The sequence below is a fragment of the Oncorhynchus tshawytscha genome, linkage group LG13 (assembly GCF_018296145.1).
Source record: "Oncorhynchus tshawytscha isolate Ot180627B linkage group LG13, Otsh_v2.0, whole genome shotgun sequence".
NCBI lineage: Eukaryota > Metazoa > Chordata > Actinopteri > Salmoniformes > Salmonidae > Oncorhynchus > Oncorhynchus tshawytscha.
In genome coordinates this window covers 80615561-80636705 of record NC_056441.1, presented here as the reverse complement: position 1 = coordinate 80636705, position 21145 = coordinate 80615561, and the positions used below count along the sequence as shown (strand labels likewise).

General features: G+C 46.9%; 1 protein-coding gene across 8 annotated transcripts in view; it reads right to left on the bottom strand.

Annotated features, from left to right (window-relative positions):
• LOC112247029 (arf-GAP with Rho-GAP domain, ANK repeat and PH domain-containing protein 1) overlaps positions 1-21145 on the bottom strand; it is a 131014-nt gene that overhangs the window by 43788 nt on the left and 66081 nt on the right. For all 8 annotated transcript variants that reach the window (XR_006078710.1, XM_042296409.1, XM_042296408.1 and 5 more), the window contains 3 exons: positions 20741-20923; positions 866-1040; positions 509-643 (listed from right to left, as the gene is read on the bottom strand). Coding sequence is in view for 7 of the 8 variants with exons in the window: in XM_042296409.1 (XP_042152343.1) it covers positions 509-643; positions 866-1040; positions 20741-20923 (493 nt within the window). In the remaining variant the exon portion in view is untranslated. The remainder of the gene's footprint in view (positions 1-508; positions 644-865; positions 1041-20740; positions 20924-21145) is intronic.

Genomic DNA, 21145 nt, shown 5'->3' with positions numbered 1-21145 from the left:
GGACTACGGGACTAGAGGAAAGGACTAGGGGTCTTGAGGAAGGGACTAGGGAAGGGACTACGGGACTAGAGGAAAGGACTAGGGAAGGGACTATGGACTGGAGGAAAGGACTAGGGAAGGGACTACGGGACTAGAGGAAAGGACTAGGGGAAGGGACTACGGGACTAGAGGAAAGGACTAGGGAAGGGACTACGGACTGGAGGAAATGACTAGGGAAGGAACTAGGGGACTCGAGGAAGGGACTAGGGAAGGGACTACGGGACTAGAGGAAAGGACTAGGGGAAGGGACTACGGGACTAGAGGAAAGGACTATGGGACTCGAGGAAGGGACTAGGGGAAGGGACTACGGGACTAGAGGAAAGGACTAGGGGACTCGAGGAAGGGACTAGGGAAGGGACTACGGGACTAGAGGAAAGGACTAGGGGAAGGAACTAGGGGACTCAAGGAAGGGACTAGGGGAAGGACAAGAGGACTAAGCAAGAAACTAGGGTGTGTGTGATTGGCTCACCCTCCCTGGCCTTGCGCTCTGTAATAGGCCGGACCATGGAGGCGGTCTTAAAAAGGAAGCCATTGTGAGTGACTGGGTGCTGTGGTGAATAGTGTTGAGGCTCCATGTCCCCAGTCACCTCCGAACGAGGCAGCTCTGCAGACACACAATACGCAGAGTAATTATTCAACAGGAATAAAACACGCACAGTAATTATTCAACAGGAATAAAACACGCACAGTAATTATTCAACAGGAATAAAACACGCACAGTAATTATTCAACAGGAATAAACAACATGTAAATATGTGAATGAATACAAATGAATATGAATATATATGAATAAACATGTTATCTGTCAACAGGAGTGTGTGTGTACCTGTGTTGAGGTTGTGAGAGAGGAACTGGGCCTGTAGTTTCTGGTTGTGTGCGAGTGCCAGGGAGAGGGGGGAGGGACAGTCAGTCTGGCCAGTAGAACAGTTCACATCAGCTCCACAGAACACCAGACACAACGTTTCCAGCACATCACTACACTGCACGTTTATACACAGGGCCTGGAGAGCGAGAGAGAGTGAGAGTGGGGGAAGAGAGGGTAGGAGGGATAATTGTTTCAAATTCAGAAAATGATCACTTTGTCAGTATTATCTAGGAGGAACTAACTTGGCTGCCATGGAATGATGTTATGGTGAGTAGGAGCTTTTTGGTTGAAACAGCAGTGACCAGATTGTCGTTGTAGCTGTGCCACAGCAGTGTTAGTAAACTTGTTTCTGAATTCATGGTTCAGGGTCTCAGGCAGTGCCTCAATGCCTCAAATAATGATACATTTCTGTTATGACTAAAAAAGTAATATGTGAAGTCAGCCAATATTTATTGTATTTTGTTGAAAATCTGTGGGCCTAAGTCGGTCACTTAAATTCTGGAATCTTCTTAGAACATCGTGACACATAACCTAGGACATTACACAATACTACATTCCAAACCTTACTCCTACCTACAGTCCACCTGTTGTTGTTGTTGGGCAAAGCAGTGGTGCAGCTTGACTCAGAGCTGTGGTTCAGAACAATCCACTCTTAAAGTGTTTCTCAACTGAGACCAATTACACATCTCTGAGGACTTTTAGGTTGAGGGGACAGGGTAAGGGGACAGGGTGTAGGGACAGGGACAGGGTAAGGGGACAGGGGGGTAAAATCCTCCAGGGTACAGGAACAGGGACAGGAACAGGGTACAGGAACAGGGGACAGGGAGGTAAAATCCTCCAGGGGACAGGGACAGGAACAGGGACAGGGGACAGGGAGGTAAAATCCTCCAGGGTACAGGGACAGGGGACAGGGACAGGGAGGTAAAATCCTCCAGGGTACAGGGACAGGGGACAGGAACAGGGTACAGGGACAGGGGACAGGGAGGTAACATCCTCCAGGGTACAGGGACAGGGGACAGGAACAGGGTACAGGGACAGAGACAGGGGACAGGAAGGTAAAATCCTCCAGGGGACAGGGACAGGCGACAGGAACAGGGACAGGGTACAGGAACAGGGGACAGGAACAGGGGACAGGGACAGGGACAGGGGGGTAAAATCCTCCAGGGGACAGGGACAGGGAGGTAAAATCATCCAGGGGACATGACAGGGACAGGAAGGTAAAATCCTCTAGGTTGTAGGGACAGGGTACAGGGACAGGGAGATAACATCCTCTCGGTTGTAGGGACAGGGACAGGGAGATAAAATCCTCTAGGTTGTAGGGACAGGGTACAGGGACAGGGAGATAACATCCTCTCGGTTGTAGGGACAGGGACAGGGAGATAACATCCTCTAGGTTGTAGGGACAGGGAGGTAAAATCCTCTAGGTTGTAGGGACAGGGACAGGGAGATAAAATCCTCTAGGTTGTAGGGACAGGGACAGGGAGATAAAATCCTCTAGGTTGTAGGGACAGGGACAGGGAGATAAAATCCTCTAGGTTGTAGGGACAGGGAGATAAAATCCTCTAGGTTGTAGGGACAGGGAGATAAAATCCTCTAGGTTGTAGGGACAGGGTACAGGGACAGGGAGATAACATCCTCTAGGTTGTAGGGACAGGGAGATAAAATCCTCTAGGTTGTAGGGACAGGGACAGGGAGATAAAATCCTCTAGGTTGTAGGGACAGGGACAGGGAGATAAAATCCTCCAGGGGACAGGGACAGGAACAGGGACAGGGGACAGGGGACAGGGACAGGGTACAGGGACAGGAACAGGGTACAGGGAGGTAAAATCCTCCAGGGGACAGGGACAGGGACAGGGGACAGGGATGCAAAATCCACCAGGGTACAGGAACAGGGGACAGGGAGGTAAAATCCTCCAGGGTACAGGGACAGGGGACAGGAACAGGGTACAGGGACAGGGAGGTAAATTCCTCCAGGGTACAGGAACAGGGGACAGGAACAGGGACAGGGGACAGGAACAGGGTACAGGGTACAGGGAGGTAAAATCCTCCAGGGTACAGGGTCAGGGGACAGGGAACAGGAACAGGGGACAGGAACAGGGTACAGGAACAGGGTACAGGGACAGGAAGGTAAAATCCTCCAGGGGACAGGGACAGGAACAGGGACAGGGCACAGGGGACAGGGGACAGGGACAGGGTACAGGAACAGGGTACAGGGAGGTAAAATCCTCCAGGGGACAGGGACAGGGGACAGGAACAGGGACAGGGGACAGGGACAGGGGACAGGGATGCAAAATCCTCCAGGGTACAGGAACAGGGGACAGGGAGGTAAAATCCTCCAGGGTACAGGGACAGGGGACAGGAACAGGGACAGGGAGATAAAATCCTCTAGGTTGTAGGGACAGGGACAGGGAGATAAAATCCTCTAGGTTGTAGGGACAGGGACAGGGAGATAAAATCCTCCAGGGGACAGGGACAGGAACAGGGACAGGGGACAGGGACAGGGTACAGGGACAGGAACAGGGTACAGGGAGGTAAAATCCTCCAGGGACAGGGAACAGGAACAGGGACAGGGGACAGGGGACAGGGATGCAAAATCCTCCAGGGTACAGGAACAGGGGACAGGGACAGGGGACAGGAACAGGGGACAGGAACAGGGTACAGGGACAGGAAGGTAAAATCCTCCAGGGGACAGGGACAGGGGACAGGAAGGTAAAATCCTCTAGGTTGTAGGGACAGGGACAGGGAGATAAAATCCTCTAGGTTGTAGGGACAGGGAGGTAAAATCCTCTAGGTTGTAGGGACAGGGAGATAAAATCCTCTAGGTTGTAGGGACAGGGAGATAAAATCCTCTAGGTTGTAGGGACAGGGAGATAAAATCCTCTAGGTTGTAGGGACAGGGACAGGAAGGTAAAATCCTCTAGGTTGTAGGGACAGGGAGGTAAAATCCTCTAGGTTGTAGGGACAGGGAGATAAAATCCTCTAGGTTGTAGGGACAGGGAGATAAAATCCTCTAGGTTGTAGGGACAGGGAGATAAAATCCTCTAGGTTGTAGGGACAGGGACAGGAAGGTAAAATCCTCTAGGTTGTAGGGACAGGGACAGGGAGGTAAAATCCTCTAGGTTGTAGGGACAGGGAGATAAAATCCTCTAGGTTGTAGGGACAGGGACAGGAAGGTAAAATCCTCTAGGTTGTAGGGACAGGGACAGGGAGGTAAAATCCTCTAGGTTGTAGGGACAGGGAGATAAAATCCTCTAGGTTGTAGGGACAGGGACAGGGAGATAAAATCCTCTAGGTTGTAGGGACAGGGACAGGAAGGTAAAATCCTCTAGGTTGTAGGGACAGGGACAGGGAGGTAAAATCCTCTAGGTTGTAGGGACAGGGAGATAAAATCCTCTAGGTTGTAGGGACAGGGACAGGGAGATAAAATCCTCTAGGTTGTAGGGACAGGGACTGGGAGATAAAATCCTCTAGGTTGTAGGGACAGGGACTGGGAGATAAAATCCTCTAGGTTGTAGGGACAGGGAGATAAAATCATCCAGGATACAGGGACAGGAGGGTAAAATCATCTATGGTACAGGGACAGGGTAGGAGTAAATGGGATGAGGGGACAGGATAACTCAGAACCAGGCTAGGAAATGAAAGCAGTCAGTGAGGGAGAGACTGCTCTGTTGAGAGAGACCAGGAGAGATGGAGGGAGGAAAGAAAGGAGGGTGTTTTTACAGCTGAGCTCAACGCAGCCTTCCAGCTTGAACACACTGAGCCCAACACAGTAACACCCACCTTGTTACACACACATGCTGCTGCACTCTCTCTGAACCAACAACACACACACACACACACACACACACACACACGCACACACACACACACACACACACACACGCACACACTCTCTCTGAACCAACAACCCCCCCCACCACACAGCTGCACTCTCTCTGAACCAACAACCCACACCTGCTGCTGCACTCTCTGAACCAACAACCCACACCTGCTACTGCACTCTCTGAACCAACAACCCACACACACACAGCTGCACTCTCTCTGAACCAACAACCCACACACACACAGCTGCACTCTCTCTGAACCAACAACCCCCACACACACACAGCTGCACTCTCCCTGAACTAACAACCCACACAGCTGCACTCTCTCTGAACCAACAACCCACACAGCTGCACTCTCTGAACCAACAACCCACACAGCTGCACTCTCTCTGAACCAACAACCCACACACACAGCTGCACTCTCTCTGAACCAACAACCCACACATGCTACTGCATTCTCTCTGAACAAACAACCCACACACACAGCTGCACTCTCTCTGAACCAACAACCCACACATGCTACTGCACTCTCTGAACCAACAACCCACACACACAGCTGCACTCTCTCTGAACCAACAACCCACACATGCTACTGCACTCTCTCTGAACCAACAACCCACACACACAGCTGCACTCTCTCTGAACCAACAACCCACACATGCTACTGCACTCTCTTTGAACCAACAACCCCCCACACACACACAGCTGCACTCCCTCTGAACCAACAACCCACACACAGCTGCACTCTCTCTGAACCAACAACCCACACACACAGCTGCACTCTCTCTGAACCAACAACCCACACACACACAGCTGCACTCTCTGAACCAACAACCCACACCTGCTGCTGCACTCTCTCTGAACCAACAACCCACACCTGCTACTGCACTCTCTCTGAACCAACAACCCACACACACACAGCTGCACTCTCTCTGAACCAACAACCCCCACACACACAGCTGCACTCTCCCTGAACTAACAACCCACACAGCTGCACTCTGAACCAACAACCCACACACACAGCTGCACTCTCTCTGAACCAACAACCCACACATGCTACTGCATTCTCTCTGTCTGAACCAACAACCCACACACACAGCTGCACTCTCTCTGAACCAACAACCCACACATGCTACTGCACTCTCTCTGAACCAACAACCCGCACAGCTGCAATCTCTCTGAACCAACAACCCACACAGCTGCACTCTCTCTGAACCAACAACCCACACACACAGCTGCACTCTCTCTGAACCAACAACCCACACATGCTACTGCACTCTCTCTGAACCAACAACCCACACACACAGCTGCACTCTCTCTGAACCAACAACCCGCACAGCTGCAATCTCTCTGAACCAACACACACACACACAGCTGCACTCTCTTTGAACCAACAACCCCCCCCACACACACACACAGCTGCACTCCCTCTGAACCAACAACCCACACACACAGCTGCACTCTCTCTGAACCAACAACCCACACACACAGCTGCACTCTCTCTGAACCAACAACCCACACACACAGCTGCACTCTCTCTGAACCAACAACCCACATGCTACTGCACTCTATCTGAACCAACAACCCACACACACACAGCTGCACTCTCTCTGAACCAACAACCCACACACACAGCTGCACTCTCTCTGAACCAACAACCCACACACAGCTGCACTCTCTCTGAACCAACAACCCACATGCTACTGCACTCTCTCTGAACCAACAACCCACACACACACAGCTGCACTCTCTGAACCAACAACCCACACACACACACACAGCTGCACTCTCCCTGAACCAACAACCCACACAGCTGCACTCTCTCTGAACCAACAACCCACACACACAGCTGCACTCTCTCTGAACCAACAACCCACACAGCTGCAATCTCTCTGAACCAACCATTCTCCTCTCCCTTCCTCGACTCTCCCTTGCCTGTTTCTTCTTCATATCCCTCCCATCAGTCACATGAGGGAAACCAGAGTCAGGGATTCACTCACACACTCAGGTGTGGGCTATAGCATCCAATCGGTTCACAGGAAGGCTGAGCAAGACAATAAGAAAAAGGCCTCTGAGAAATAAGTGCTTCAAGACTTCCAGCCCTCACACATCTGCACACACACACACACACACACACACACACAAACACACAGAGGAATCCAAGACTTTTAGACAACCCCTGGAGAGGCAGAGAGAGACAAACGTTTTTCAGAGGACCATGTGGACTGCACTCTATACCTTGGGTGTGTCTCTGAAAACATAACTCAGTTAGCTACAGTCCTCCTTTCTACAGAAAAGATTAACAAAAACATGCAAGTCTTGTAATCAGAGAGGGATTACAGATACCACTTCCCTCGATCCTCCCCCCTCCAACTAACAAAGGTTTTACCCGCATGGAAAGCAGAGGATCACACACACGAGACAGGAAGTGATCCATATGTTCCAGCATTACCTCACCAGAGAGACCGAGCAGACAGAGGGACCGAGCAGACAGAGGGACCGAGCAGACAGAGGGACCGAGCAGACAGAGGGACCGAGCAGACAGAGGGACCGAGCAGACAGAGGGACCGAGCAGACAGAGGGACCGAGCAGACAGAGGGACCGAGCAGACAGAGAGACCGAGCAGACAGAGAGACCGAGCAGACAGAGGGACCGAGCAGACAGAGGGACCGAGCAGACAGAGAGACCGAGCAGACAGAGAGACCGAGCAGACAGAGAGACCGAGCAGACAGAGAGACCGAGCAGACAGAGAGACCGAGCAGACAGAGGGACCGAGCAGACAGAGAGACCGAGCAGACAGAGGGACCGAGCAGACAGAGAGACCGAGCAGACAGAGAGACCGAGCAGACAGAGAGACCGAGCAGACAGAGGGACCGAGCAGACAGAGAGACCGAGCAGACAGAGAGACCGAGCAGACAGAGAGACCGAGCAGACAGAGAGACCGAGCAGACAGAGAGACCCCTCTCTCTCTCCCGCGCTTTCTGTCTTTCTCCGTCTCTCTCTCTTTCAGTCCAAAGGGCTTTATTGCCTTGGGAAACATATGTTTACATTGCCAAAGTAAATGGAATAGACAATAAATAAAAGGGAAATAAACATTAGTAAACATTACAAAGGTTTTAAAAGAATAGACATTTCACATGTTATATTATTGGCTATGTACAGTGTAGTAACAATGTGCCAATAGTTGAAGTATGAAAGGGAAAATAAATCAACTGAAATATCTGTTGTATTTAGGTTGTTTGTGCTTCACTGGTTGCCCTTTTCTTATGGCAATGGGCCACAAATCTTCCTGCTATGATTGCAGACTGCATTAATTTGCCTAACACATACGAGTTGGTCATTGTTTGATTTGTTTTCAAAGTCTTTGTGGATCTGTGTAATCTGAGGGAAATATGTGTCTCTAATATGGTCATACATTTGGTAGGAATTTATGAAGTGCAGCTCAGTTTCCACTTCATTTTGTGGGCAGTGAGCACATAGGCTGTCTTCTCAAGAGCCAGGTCTGCCTATCTCAATTCAATTTCATTTTAAGGGCTTTATTGGCATGGGAAACATATTGCCAAAGCTAGTGAACTTGATAAAACAAAAGTGGATAAACAAAAAATAACATACCAACATTACACTCACAGAAGTTCCAAAAGAATAAAGACATTTCAAATGTCATATTATGTGTATATATACAGTATGTAACGATGTGTAAATAGTTAAAGTACAAAAGGGAAAATAAATAAACATAAATATGGGTTGTATTTACAATGGTGTTTGTTCTTCACTGGTTGCCCTTTTCTTATGGCAACAGGTCACAAATCTTGCTGCTGTGATGGCACACTGTGGAATTTCACCCAGTAGATATGAGAGTTTATCAAAATTGGGTTTGTTTTCAAATTCTTTGTGGATCTGTGTAATCTAAGTGAAATATGTGTCTCTAATATGGTCATACATTTGGCAGGAAGATAGGAAGTGCAGCTCAGTTTCCACCTCATTTTGTGGGCAGTGAGCACATAGCCTGTCTTCTCAAGAGAGACATGTCTGCCTACGGCGGCCTTTCTCAATAGCAAGGCCATGCTCACTGAGTCTGTACATAGTCAAAACTTTCCTTAAGTTTGGATCAGTCACCGTGGTCAGGTATTCTGTCACTGTGTACACTCTGTTTAGGGTCAGTCACCGTGGTCAGGTATTCTGCCGCTGTGTACTCTCTGTTTAGGGCCAGTCACAGTGGTCAGGTATTCTGCCGCTGTGTACTCTCTGTTTAGGGCCAGTCACAGTGGTCAGGTATTCTGTCACTGTGTACTCTCTGTTTAGGGTCAGTCACCGTGGTCAGGTATTCTGCCACTGTGTACTCTCTGTTTAGGGCCAGTCACAGTGGTCAGGTATTCCGCCGCTGTGTACTCTCTGTTTAGGGCCAGTCACAGTGGTCAGGTATTCTGGCACTATGTACTCTCTGTTTAGGGCCAGTCACAGTGATCAGGTATTCTGGCACTATGTACTCTCTGTTTAGGGCCAAATAGTATTCTAGTTTGCTCAGTTTTTTTGTTAATTTCTTGACACATTGGAAATAATTATCTTTTTGTTTTCTAATGATTTGATTGGGTCTAATTGTGCTGCTGTCCTGGGGCTCTGTGGGGTGTGTTTGTAAACACAGAGATCGAGAGATCAAACATTTTACATACCAATTAGGATCTGGCTAAAAAAAATACTGTAATCAGTTATAGAACCCATTGTCCTTTATGGTTGTGAGGTCTGGGGTTCGCTCACCAACCAAGACTTCACAAAATGGGACAAACACCAAATTGAGACTACATGCAGAATTCTGCAAAAATATGCTCAGTATACAATGTAAAACACCAATAATGCATGCAGAGCAGAATTAGGCTGATACCCTCAAATTATCAAAATCCAGAAAAGAGCCTTTTAAATTCTACAACCATCTAAAAGGAAACGATTCCCAAACCTTCCATAGCAAAGCCATCACCTACAGAGAGATTAACCTGGAGAAGAGTCCTCTAAGCAAGCTGGTCCTGGGGCTCTGTTCACAAACACAAACAGACCCCACAAAGGTGAGAATAGAGGGATAAGGATAGAGAGAAAGAGGTGTGAATAGAGGGATAAGGATAGAGAGAAAGAGGTGTGAATAGAGGGATAAGGATAGAGAGAAAGAGGTGAGAATAGAGGGATAAGGATAGAGAGAGAGGTGAGAATAGAGGGATAAGGATAGAGAGAAAGAGGTGAGAATAGAGGGATAAGGATAGAGAGAAAGAGGTGAGAATAGAGGGATAAGGATAGAGAGAAAGAGGTGAGAATATAGGGATAAGGATAGAGAGAAAGAGGTGAGAATAGAGGGATAAGGATAGAGAGAAAGAGGTGAGAAGAGGGATAAGGATAGAGAGAAAAGAGGTGAGAATAGAGGGATAGAGGATAGAGAGAAAGAGGTGAGAATAGAGGGATAAATATGATAGAGAGAAAGAGGTGAGAATAGAGGGATAATGATAGAGAGGGATAATAGAGAATAGAGGTAAGATAGAGAGAAAGAGGTGAGAATAGAGGGATAAGGATAGAGAGAAAGAGGTGAGAAGAGGGATAAGGATAGAGAGAAAGAAAGAAAGAGAGTAAAGCCAAGTTCTAGAAACTCATCTCTTCCTGGTAGCCATATTGACACACATCCAAAGTCTAAACAAACAACCCCATAAATGGTTTAGTGCAGTCAGCCATACCACGTCTGCACCCACCCAGCACTTACCGTATACACTGAACAAAAATATAAATGCAACATGTGAAGTGTTGGTCCCATGTTTCATGAGCTGAAATAAAAGATCCCAGAAAGGTTCCATATGCACAAAAAGCTTACTTCGCTCCAATTCTGTGCAGGAATTTGTTTACTTCCCTGTTAGTGAGCAAGATAATCCATCCACCTGACAGGTGTGGCATATCAAGAAGCTGATTAAATGGCATGATCATTACACAGGTGCACCGTGTGCTGGGGTCAATAAAAGCCACTCTAAAATGTGCCGTTTTGTCACACAACGCCACAGATGTCACAACGGTGTGAGGGAATGTGCAATTGGCATGCTGTTGCTAGATAATTGAATGTTCATTTCTCCACCATAAACTGCCTCCAACGTTGTTTTAGAGAACTTGGCAGTACATCCAACTGGCCTCACAACCACAGACCACGTGTAACCACGTCAGCCCAGAACCTCCACATCTGGCTTCTTCACCTGCGGGATCGTCTGAGACTAGCCATTCGGAAAGCTAGTTAAATAGGAGAATTTATGTCTGCAATAAAGCCCTTTTTGTGGGGAAACACTCATTCTGATTGGCTGGGCCTGGCTCCCCAGTGGGTGGCCCTATGCCCTCCCAGGCCCACCCATGGCTGCGCTCCTGTCTAGTCATGTAAATCCATAAATTTGGGCCTAATGAATTTATTTAAATTGACGGACCGTAAAATTATTTTAATTGTTGCATGTTGCGTTTATATTTTTGTTCAGTATACATTTCAGTCATTTAGCAGACTTATCCAGAATGACTTACAAGTAGTGCAATCATTTTAAGATAGCTAGGTGTGACAACCTCATATCATAGTCATAGTAATTCTTAGTGGTTGGTAGGTGATCAAATACTTATGTCATGCAATAAAATGCAAATTAATTACTTAAAAATCATACAATGTGATTTTCTGGATTTTTGTTTTAGATTCCGTCTCTCACAGTTGAAGTGTACCTATGATAAAAATTACAGACCTCTACATGCTTTGTAAGTAGGAAAACCTGCAAAATTGTCAGTGTATCAAATACTTTTTCTCCCCACTGTACTTTGTATCTCTCATTTACTCAAGTGTTTCCTTTATTTTGGCAGGTACCTGTAGTTTAGCCGTGATGTGCTATAAGATGGAAGCAGAGTTCAGAAGAGTGGGAGAGGGAGCGGACACTTACAAGGTTGTCCATTCAGAAAGGTGAGACTGTGGAGAATCTGACCACACAAAGAACACATGGAGTCACACATACCAGTGTATCTCTACCCCAAACACACACACCCCCTCTGTCTCTCCCACACATATACCAGTGTATCTCTACCCCCCCCACCCTCTGTCTCTCCCACATACATACATACATACATACATACATACATACATACATACATACATACATACATACATACATACATACATACATACATACATACATACATACATACATACATACATACATACAAACAAACAATTACTGTAATACCCACACACTATCAATCACAGACACATACAGGCAGCTGGGATTATGATATACTGGACACAGACCAAAGTCTGGCTTCAGCGCCATTCAGACATCTACTTGGACAACACACAAATTCGGACACACACTCGGATTCATACACACTCGGACACAGCATTCCAACATGTCTCCATCCAGCTGAGCATAGAGGAAGGGTAAGGCTGTGAGGCAAAGTCCATTTCAATCATCCAACTCACATACTGTATTTACACAGTTCAACACTCACACAAATACAACTCTGAGAAACACACCAAAATAAATACAACCCTCAAACACACAGTCCCGCTCACATTTTATACACATGACGCACAAACCAACACTTATCTAAAAGATACAAAACAGGCCTTTTCCACAAACATACAGACACACAGAGCACAGAGTTATACTGGCAAACAGCTACTTCAGTAGTACACTCACCCATGAGCTGACATTATAGTCCTCTTGACTGTCACTGGTGTGTGTGCATGTGTGTGAGTGAGTGCATGTGTGTGTGTGTGCCAAACTGAATAGTTCCAAGTGACAACCCTCCAAGAGCACTCCTCACAAAGCTACACGTCAACTACACCACAGCAGGAAAGAGAGAAAGAGGGACAGACAGAAACTTTCCCCAGCTCCACTGATCTGATCCAAACAATGAGACAGAGAAAAGGGGCGGAGAGGAGAACAACTCTGGAGAGGAGGAATTAGAACACATTCCTGTAGAAAGACCATGATGATGTCAGAGGGAGGGGTGGAGTCCTGCCACGGTTAGATAAACAAAGCAGCATGAGCTCCGACACACACTAATACATGCCAGAGGTGGGCTTAGGCCCAGGGAGAATCACGGAGAGAAACACTGTCCAGATAAGAAAATGGAGCAGAGAAAGAGAGAGAGAGAAAGCGAGGGAGATAAGAGGGGGCAGCAGGAGAACAAAGGATTCATTTAGTCCAACGCATAAAGAGAGTGAGAGTGTGTGTTTCTCCCTATGCTGTTGCATCCTGGTCCAACAATCAGAAAGAAAACTTCCTGTATTTTGAGTTTCTTTAAATCTCTGCTGCACACACATGACACACACACACAGGGAGTGAACAGCTGGTAAACTAAATCACTTTAGGAGGAAAATGGAATCACTCAAAGTCAAGTGATGAATGTGATTCACAGACAGACAGACAGACACAGAAACAGACACAGAGACAGACACAGAGACAGACAGAAACCGAGAGAGAAAGCGACAGAGAGAGACATTCATAGACAGAGAGATATGTGCAGTTGGCATTGCTTCTGGTAACTGGGTTAAGAGACTATTGACTGACCCAGCTAAGAGCTGTAACACTGAGGCATTCACTACACAGAAACACACACACACACTGAATGGAAGAGATGGTGGGGTAGTGGAGGGGATGGATACTGAAGGATTAAAGATACCGGAGGGATATACTGTAGATACCGGAGGGGTATACTGTAGATACCGGAGGGGTATACTGTAGATACCGGAGGGGTATACTGTAGATACCAGAGGGGTATACTGTAGATACCAGAGGGGTATACTGTAGATACCAGAGGGGTATACTGTAGATACCAGAGGGGTATACTGTAGATACCAGAGGGGTATACTGTAGATACCAGAGGGGTATACTGTAGATACCAGAGGGGTATACTGTAGATACCAGAGGGGTATACTGTAGATACCAGAGGGGGATACTGTAGATACCGGAGGGGTATACTGTAGATACCAGAGGGGTATACTGTGGATACCGGAGGGGTATACTGTAGATACCGGAGGGGTATACTGTAGATACCGGAGGGGTATACTGTAGATACCGGAGGGGTATACTGTAGATACCGGAGGGGTATACTGTAGATACCGGAGGGGTATACTGTAGATACCGGAGGGGTATACTGTAGATACCGGAGGGGTGGATACTGTAGAGGGGTATACTGTAGATACCGGAGGGGTATACTGTAGATACCGGAGGGGTATACTGTAGATACCAGAGGGGGATACTGTAGATACCAGAGGGGTATACTGGATACCAGAGGGGATACTGTAGATGTAGATACCGGGGGGATACTGTAGATACCGGAGGGGGGATACTGTAGATACCGGAGGGGTATACTGTAGATACCAGAGGGGTATACTGTAGATACCAGAGGGGATACTGTAGATACCTGTAGATACCAGGGGGTATACTGTAGATACCGGAGGGGTATACTGTAGATACCAGAGGGGATACTGTATACTGTAGATACCAGAGGGGTATACTGTAGATACCAGAGGGGATACTGTAGATACCAGAGGGGAGGGGATACTGTAGATACCAGAGGGGGATACTGTAGATACCAGAGGGGGATACTGTAGATACCAGAGGGGATATACTGTAGATACTGTGATACCAGGGGATACTGTAGATACCAGAGGGGGATACTGTAGATACCAGAGGGGATACCAGAGGGGGATACTGTAGATACCAGAGGGGATACTGTAGATACCAGAGGGGGGGATACTGTAGATACCAGAGGGGGTATACTGTAGATACCAGAGGGGAGGGGTATACTGTAGATACCAGAGGGGATACTGTAGATACCAGAGGGGGATACTGTAGATACCAGAGGGGGATACTGTAGATACCAGAGGGGTAGATACTGTAGATACCAGAGGGGTATACTGTAGATACCAGAGGGATACCAGATACTGTAGATACCAGAGGGGGATACTGTAGATACCAGAGGGGTATACTGTAGATACCAGGGGGATACTGTAGATACCAGAGGGGATACTGTAGATACCAGAGGGGGATACTGTAGATACCAGAGGGGTAGATACTGTAGATACCAGAGGGGGATACTGTAGATACCAGAGGGGATACTGTAGATACTGTAGATACCAGAGGGGTATACTGTAGATACCAGAGGGTATACTGTAGATACCAGAGGGGTATACTGTAGATACCGAGGGGATACCAGAGGGGGTATATACTACCAGAGGGGGAGATACCAGAGGGGATACTGGATACTGGGATACCAGAGGGGATACTGTAGATGTACCAGAGGGGATACTGTAGATACCAGAGGGGGGGCATACTGTAGATACCAGAGGGGTTACTGTAGATACCAGAGGGGGATACTGTAGATACCAGGAGGGGGATACTGTGGATACCAGAGGGTATACTGTAGATACCAGAGGGTATACTGTAGATACCAGAGGGGATACTGTAGATACCAGAGGGGATACTGTAGATACCAGAGGGGGATACTGTAGATACCAGAGGGGATACTGTAGATACCAGAGGGGGATACTGTAGATACCAGAGGGGGATACTGTAGATACCAGAGGGGGATACTGTGGATACCAGAGGGGTATACTGTAGATACCAGAGGGGGATACTGTAGATACCAGAGGGGTATACTGTAGATACCAGAGGGGTATACTGTAGATACCAGAGGGGTATACTGTAGATACCAGAGGGGGATACTGTAGATACCAGAGGGGGATACTGTAGATACCAGAGGGGGATACTGTAGATACCAGAGGGGGATACTGTAGATACCAGAGGGGGATACTGTAGATACCGGAGGGGTATACTGTAGATACCAGAGGGGGATACTGTAGATACCAGAGGGGTATACTGTAGATACCAGAGGGGCATACTGTAGATACCAGAGGGGATACTGTAGATACCAGAGGGGATGTAGATACCAGGGGATACCAGAGGGTATACTGTAGATACCAGATGGATACTGTAGATACCAGAGGAGATACCAGGAGGGGGATACTGTAGATACCAGAGGGGGGGATACTGTAGATACCAGAGGGGATACTGTAGATACCAGAGGGGATACCAGAGACAGGGGTATGTAGATACCAGAGGGGTATACTGTAGATACCAGGTAGGGGATACTGTAGATACCAGAGGGGCTACTGTAGATACCAGAGGGGGATACTGTAGATACCAGAGGGGATACTGTAGATACCAGAGGGGGATACTGTAGATACCAGAGGGGGATACTGTAGATACCAGAGGGGGATACTGTAGATACCAGAGGGGATACTGTAGATATACTGTAGATACCAGAGGGGTATACTGTATACCGTACTGTAGATACCAGAGGGGGTACTGGATACTGTAGATACCAGGAGGGTAGATATACTGTAGATACCAGGGGGAGGATACCAGAGGGGATACTGGATACCAGAGGGGTATACTGTAGATACCGGAGGGGTAGATACCAGGGGTATACTGTAGATACCAGAGGGGTATACTGTAGATACCAGAGGGGATACTGTAGATACCGGAGGGGGGTATACTGTAGATACCAGAGGGGTATACTGTAGATACCAGAGGGGATACTGTAGATACCGAGAGGGGGGGCATACTGTAGATACCAGAGGGGGTAGATATATACTGTAGATACCAGAGGGGTAGATATACTGTAGATACCAGAGGGTAGATATACTGTAGATACCAGAGGGGTATACTGTAGATACCAGAGGGGGATACTGTAGATACCAGAGGGGGATACTGTAGATACCAGAGGGGGATACTGTAGATACCAGAGGGGGGGATACTGTAGATACCAGAGGGGATACTGTAGATACCAGAGGGGGAGGGGACTGTAGATACCAGAGGGGGGGCATACTGTAGATACCATGGGATACTGTAGGGGGGGATACTGTAGATACCAGAGGGGGATACTGTAGATACCAGAGGGGATACTGTAGATACCAGAGGGGGATACTGTAGATACCAGAGGGGGATACTGTAGATACCAGAGGGATACTGTAGATACCAGAGGGGATACTGTAGATACCAGAGGGGATACTGTAGATACCAGAGGGGTAGATATACTGTAGATACCAGAGGGGGATACTGTAGATACCAGAGGGGGATACTGTAGATACCAGAGGGGTATACTGTAGATACCAGAGGGGGATACTGTAGATACCAGAGGGGGGATACTGTAGATACCAGAGGGGATACTGTAGATACCAGAGGGGGATACCAGATACTGTAGATACCAGAGGGGATACTGTAGATACCAGAGGGGATACTGTAGATACCAGAGGGGGATACTGTAGATACCAGAGGGGATACTGTAGATACCAGAGGGGGATACTGTAGATACCAGGGGGATACTGTAGATACCAGAGGGGGATACTGTAGATACCAGAGGGGGATACTGTAGATACCAGAGGGGTATACTGTAGATACCAGAGGGGGATACTGTACTGATACCAGAGGGGATACTGTAGATACCAGAGGGGGTATACTGTAGATACCAGAGGGGGATACTGTAGATACCAGAGGGGGATACTGTAGATACCAGAGGGGATACTGTAGATACCAGAGGGGGATACTGTAGATACCAGAGGGGGATACTGTAGATACCAGAGGGGATACTGTAGATACCAGAGGGGATACTGTAGATACCAGAGGGGATAGATACTGTAGATACCAGAGGGGGATACTGTAGATACCAGAGGGGTATACTGTAGATACCAGAGGGGGATACTGTATACCAGAGGGGGCATACTGTAGATACCAGAGGGGGGGATACTGTATACTGTAGATACCAGAGGGGGGATACTGTAGATACCAGAGGGGATACTGTAGATACCAGAGGGGGATACTGTAGATACCAGAGGGGATACTGTAGATACCAGAGGGGGATACTGTAGATACCAGAGGGGTAGATACCAGAGGGGATGTAGATACCAGAGGGGATACTGTATACTGTAGATACCAGAGGGGATATACTGTAGATACCAGAGGGGTATACTGTAGATACCAGAGGGGGTATACTGTAGATACCAGAGGGGGCAGATGTAGATACCAGAGGGGGATACTGTAATACCAGAGGGGATACTGTAGATACCAGAGGGGGTAGATACCAGAGAGGATCTAGATACCAGAGGGGATACTGCAGATATACTGTAGATACCAGAGGGGATACTGTAGATACCAGAGGGGGACTGTAGATACCAGAGGGTATACTGTAGATACCAGAAGGGGATACTGTAGATACCAGAGGGGATACTGTAGATACCAGAGGGGTATACTGTAGATACCAGGAGGATACTGTAGATACCAGAGGGGATACTGTAGATACCAGAGGGATACCAGAGGGGTGAGATACCAGAGGGGATACTGGATACCAGAGCAGCACTGTAGGAGGGGATACTGTAGAGAGGGTATACTGTAGATACCAGAGGGGATACTGTAGATACCAGAGGGGATACTGTAGATACCAGAGGGGGTAGATACCAGAGGGGATACTAGATACCAGAGGGGATACTGTAGATACCAGAGGGGTGATACTGTAGATACCAGAGGGGATACTGTAGATACCAGAGGGGTATACTGTAGATACCAGAGGGGTATACTGTAGATACCAGTATACCAGAGGGGATACTGTAGATACCAGAGGGGATATACTGTAACCAGAGGGGGGATACTGTAGATACCAGAGGGGGATACTGTTTAAAGGGGATACTGTGGCAGAGGGGTAGTGATATACTGTAGATACCAGAGGGGATACTGTAGATACCGTAGATACCAGAGGGGGATACTGTAGATACCAGAGGGGATACTGTAGATACCAGAGGGGATACTGTAGATATACTGTAGATACCAGAGGGGATACTGTAGATACCAGAGGGGTATACTGTAGATACCAGAGGGATACCAGAGGGGGATACTGTAGATACCAGAGGGGTATACTGTAGATACCAGAGGGGGATACTGTAGATACCAGAGGGGGATACTGTAGATACCAGAGGGGTATACTGTAGATACCAGAGGGGTATACTGTAGATACCGGAGGGGGATACTGTAGATACCAGAGGGGGATACTGTAGATACCAGAGGGGTATACTGTAGATACCAGAGGGGTATACTGTAGATACCAGAGGGGGATACTGTAGATACCAGAGGGGTAGACTGTAGATACCAGAGGGGGATACTGTAGATACCAGAGGGGGATACTGTAGATACCAGAGGGGTATTATTATTATACTTTTATTTCAACAAGGAACACAGACCAAGGTCTCTTTTACAGCTGGGCCCTGCATATACATGTTTACACATACAGTTTAGGTACAATTATTAAAAAACTAAACAAGAAAAACCATCACAGATAACACAAAGAAATACAGCAGCAGATTATTACATTTGGACACAGGTTATTCCACTAACAGGTTATTCCACTAACAGGTTATTCCACTAACAGGTTATTCCACTAACAGGTTATTCCCCTAACAGGTTATTCCCCTAACAGGTTATTGCCAAGTTATTGCCCTAACAAGTTATTGCCCTAACAAGTTATTGCCCTAACAAGTTATTGCCCTAACAGGTTATTGCCCTAACAGGTTATTGCCCTAACAAGTTATTGCCCTAACAAGTTATTGCCACTAACAGGTTATTCCCCTAACAGGTTATTCCCCTAACAGGTTATTCCCCTAACAGGTTATTCCCCTAACAGCACAATAACTTTTATTACCCGAAACAGTTGCAAGCAATACAAAAATAAAAATCCCCCAATAAATGTTTAAAATGGGCGACCAGAGTCTCAAGTTGAAGTTTAGTCTGCAGGCTATTCCACAGGCAAGGAGCGTAACAGGAAAAGGCAGCCATACCCAACTCTGTGGAAATCACATGGGCCTCAAGTGTAATCCAAGCTTGAGACCTGGTTTTAGGAATTCTACTTGTAATATTGATGAGTGATGATAAATAAGAAGGTAGTTTATTCAGAAGTGCTTAATAGACAAGCACGAGAGCATGTTGTTCTCGTCTCACGGACAGCGAAGTCCAACCCACATTTTGATATAAAACACTGGTGATTTCTGTAGCTAGCACCCGTAATAAACCTAAGTGCACAATGAAAAGTAGCATCCAGCGATTTAAGTGTTGCCGTAACATTCATGTAGATAATATCCCCATGATCTATGACAGACATAAAAGTAGCTTGCACAATTTCTTTTCTATTTGTAGAGGACAAACACGTCCTGTTTCTGTAGAGGAAGTCTAGCTTGATTTTTAGCCGTTTTTCAAAGTTCGCCAACATGCATTTTAATAGACAGTTCATCATCCAACCATATCCCTAAGTATGTATATGCAGAGACCTGATTAAATCGAGAACCATCTAAGCTCGTAAGTGCAAGTGTATTTTCAACCAACCTTTTGAACCTATTAAAAATCATAAAACGTGTTTTCTTTGCATTTAAAACAAGTTTCAGCTGTATAAAAGACCCTTGTAATACCTTAAAATCGGTCTCCGATAGTGATAATGCTTGGTCAGCCGTTGAAGCGATAGAGTACATGACAGAGTTATCTGCAAATAAATGAATTTGACACTTTCTTATCTCATCACCGATATTGTTTATGTAGAAAGTGAACATAGACACTGTAGGGGTATGGATACTGGTAGGGTTAAGGTTAGGTTGGAGATAGGTCAGATTAGGGTTATATAAAGGGTTAAGGTTAGGTTGGAGATAGGTCAGATTAGGGTTATATAAAGGGTTAAATTAGAGGTTGGTCAGATAAGGGTTATATAAAGGGTTAAATTAGAGGTTGGTCAGATAAGGGTTATATAAAGTGTTAAATTAGAGGTAGGTCAGATTAGGGTTATATAAAGGGTTAAATTAGAGGTTGGTCAGATAAGGGTTATATAAAGTGTTAAATTAGAGGTAGGTCAGATTAGGGTTATATAAAGGGTTAAGTTAAGGTTAGGGTGGAGGTAGGTCCGACTAGGGTTATATAAAGGTTCTTACGTTGTTGAGCTCTCTCTGGTTGCCGTAGAGGGGGTGATATTTGCGGTATTTGCCCTGTCTGTATTTGGAGCTGATGAATCGTCGACGGTCTTCGCTGCAGCTGGTCGGACTCAGCGCCTCGCTGGGAGGGATGTTCGCCGCCCAGAACCTGTTCAGACGCTCGTTTCCTAGCAACAGGAACACCTGGGGGACAGGTGAGGGGGAGGTTAGATAGGGACACCAAATCTCTGTCTGTCTGTGTGTGTGTCTGTGTTAGTATTCTTGTGAGTACCAGAAGTCTTGACAAGAATATTAAAACAACTAAAATTCTGAGAAGTGAGGACACTTGTAAAAATACTATTTTTGGCTTAGGGGTCAGGGGTCAGGGTTAGAATTAGGGGTTAATGTTTTAGGGTTAGGGAAAAT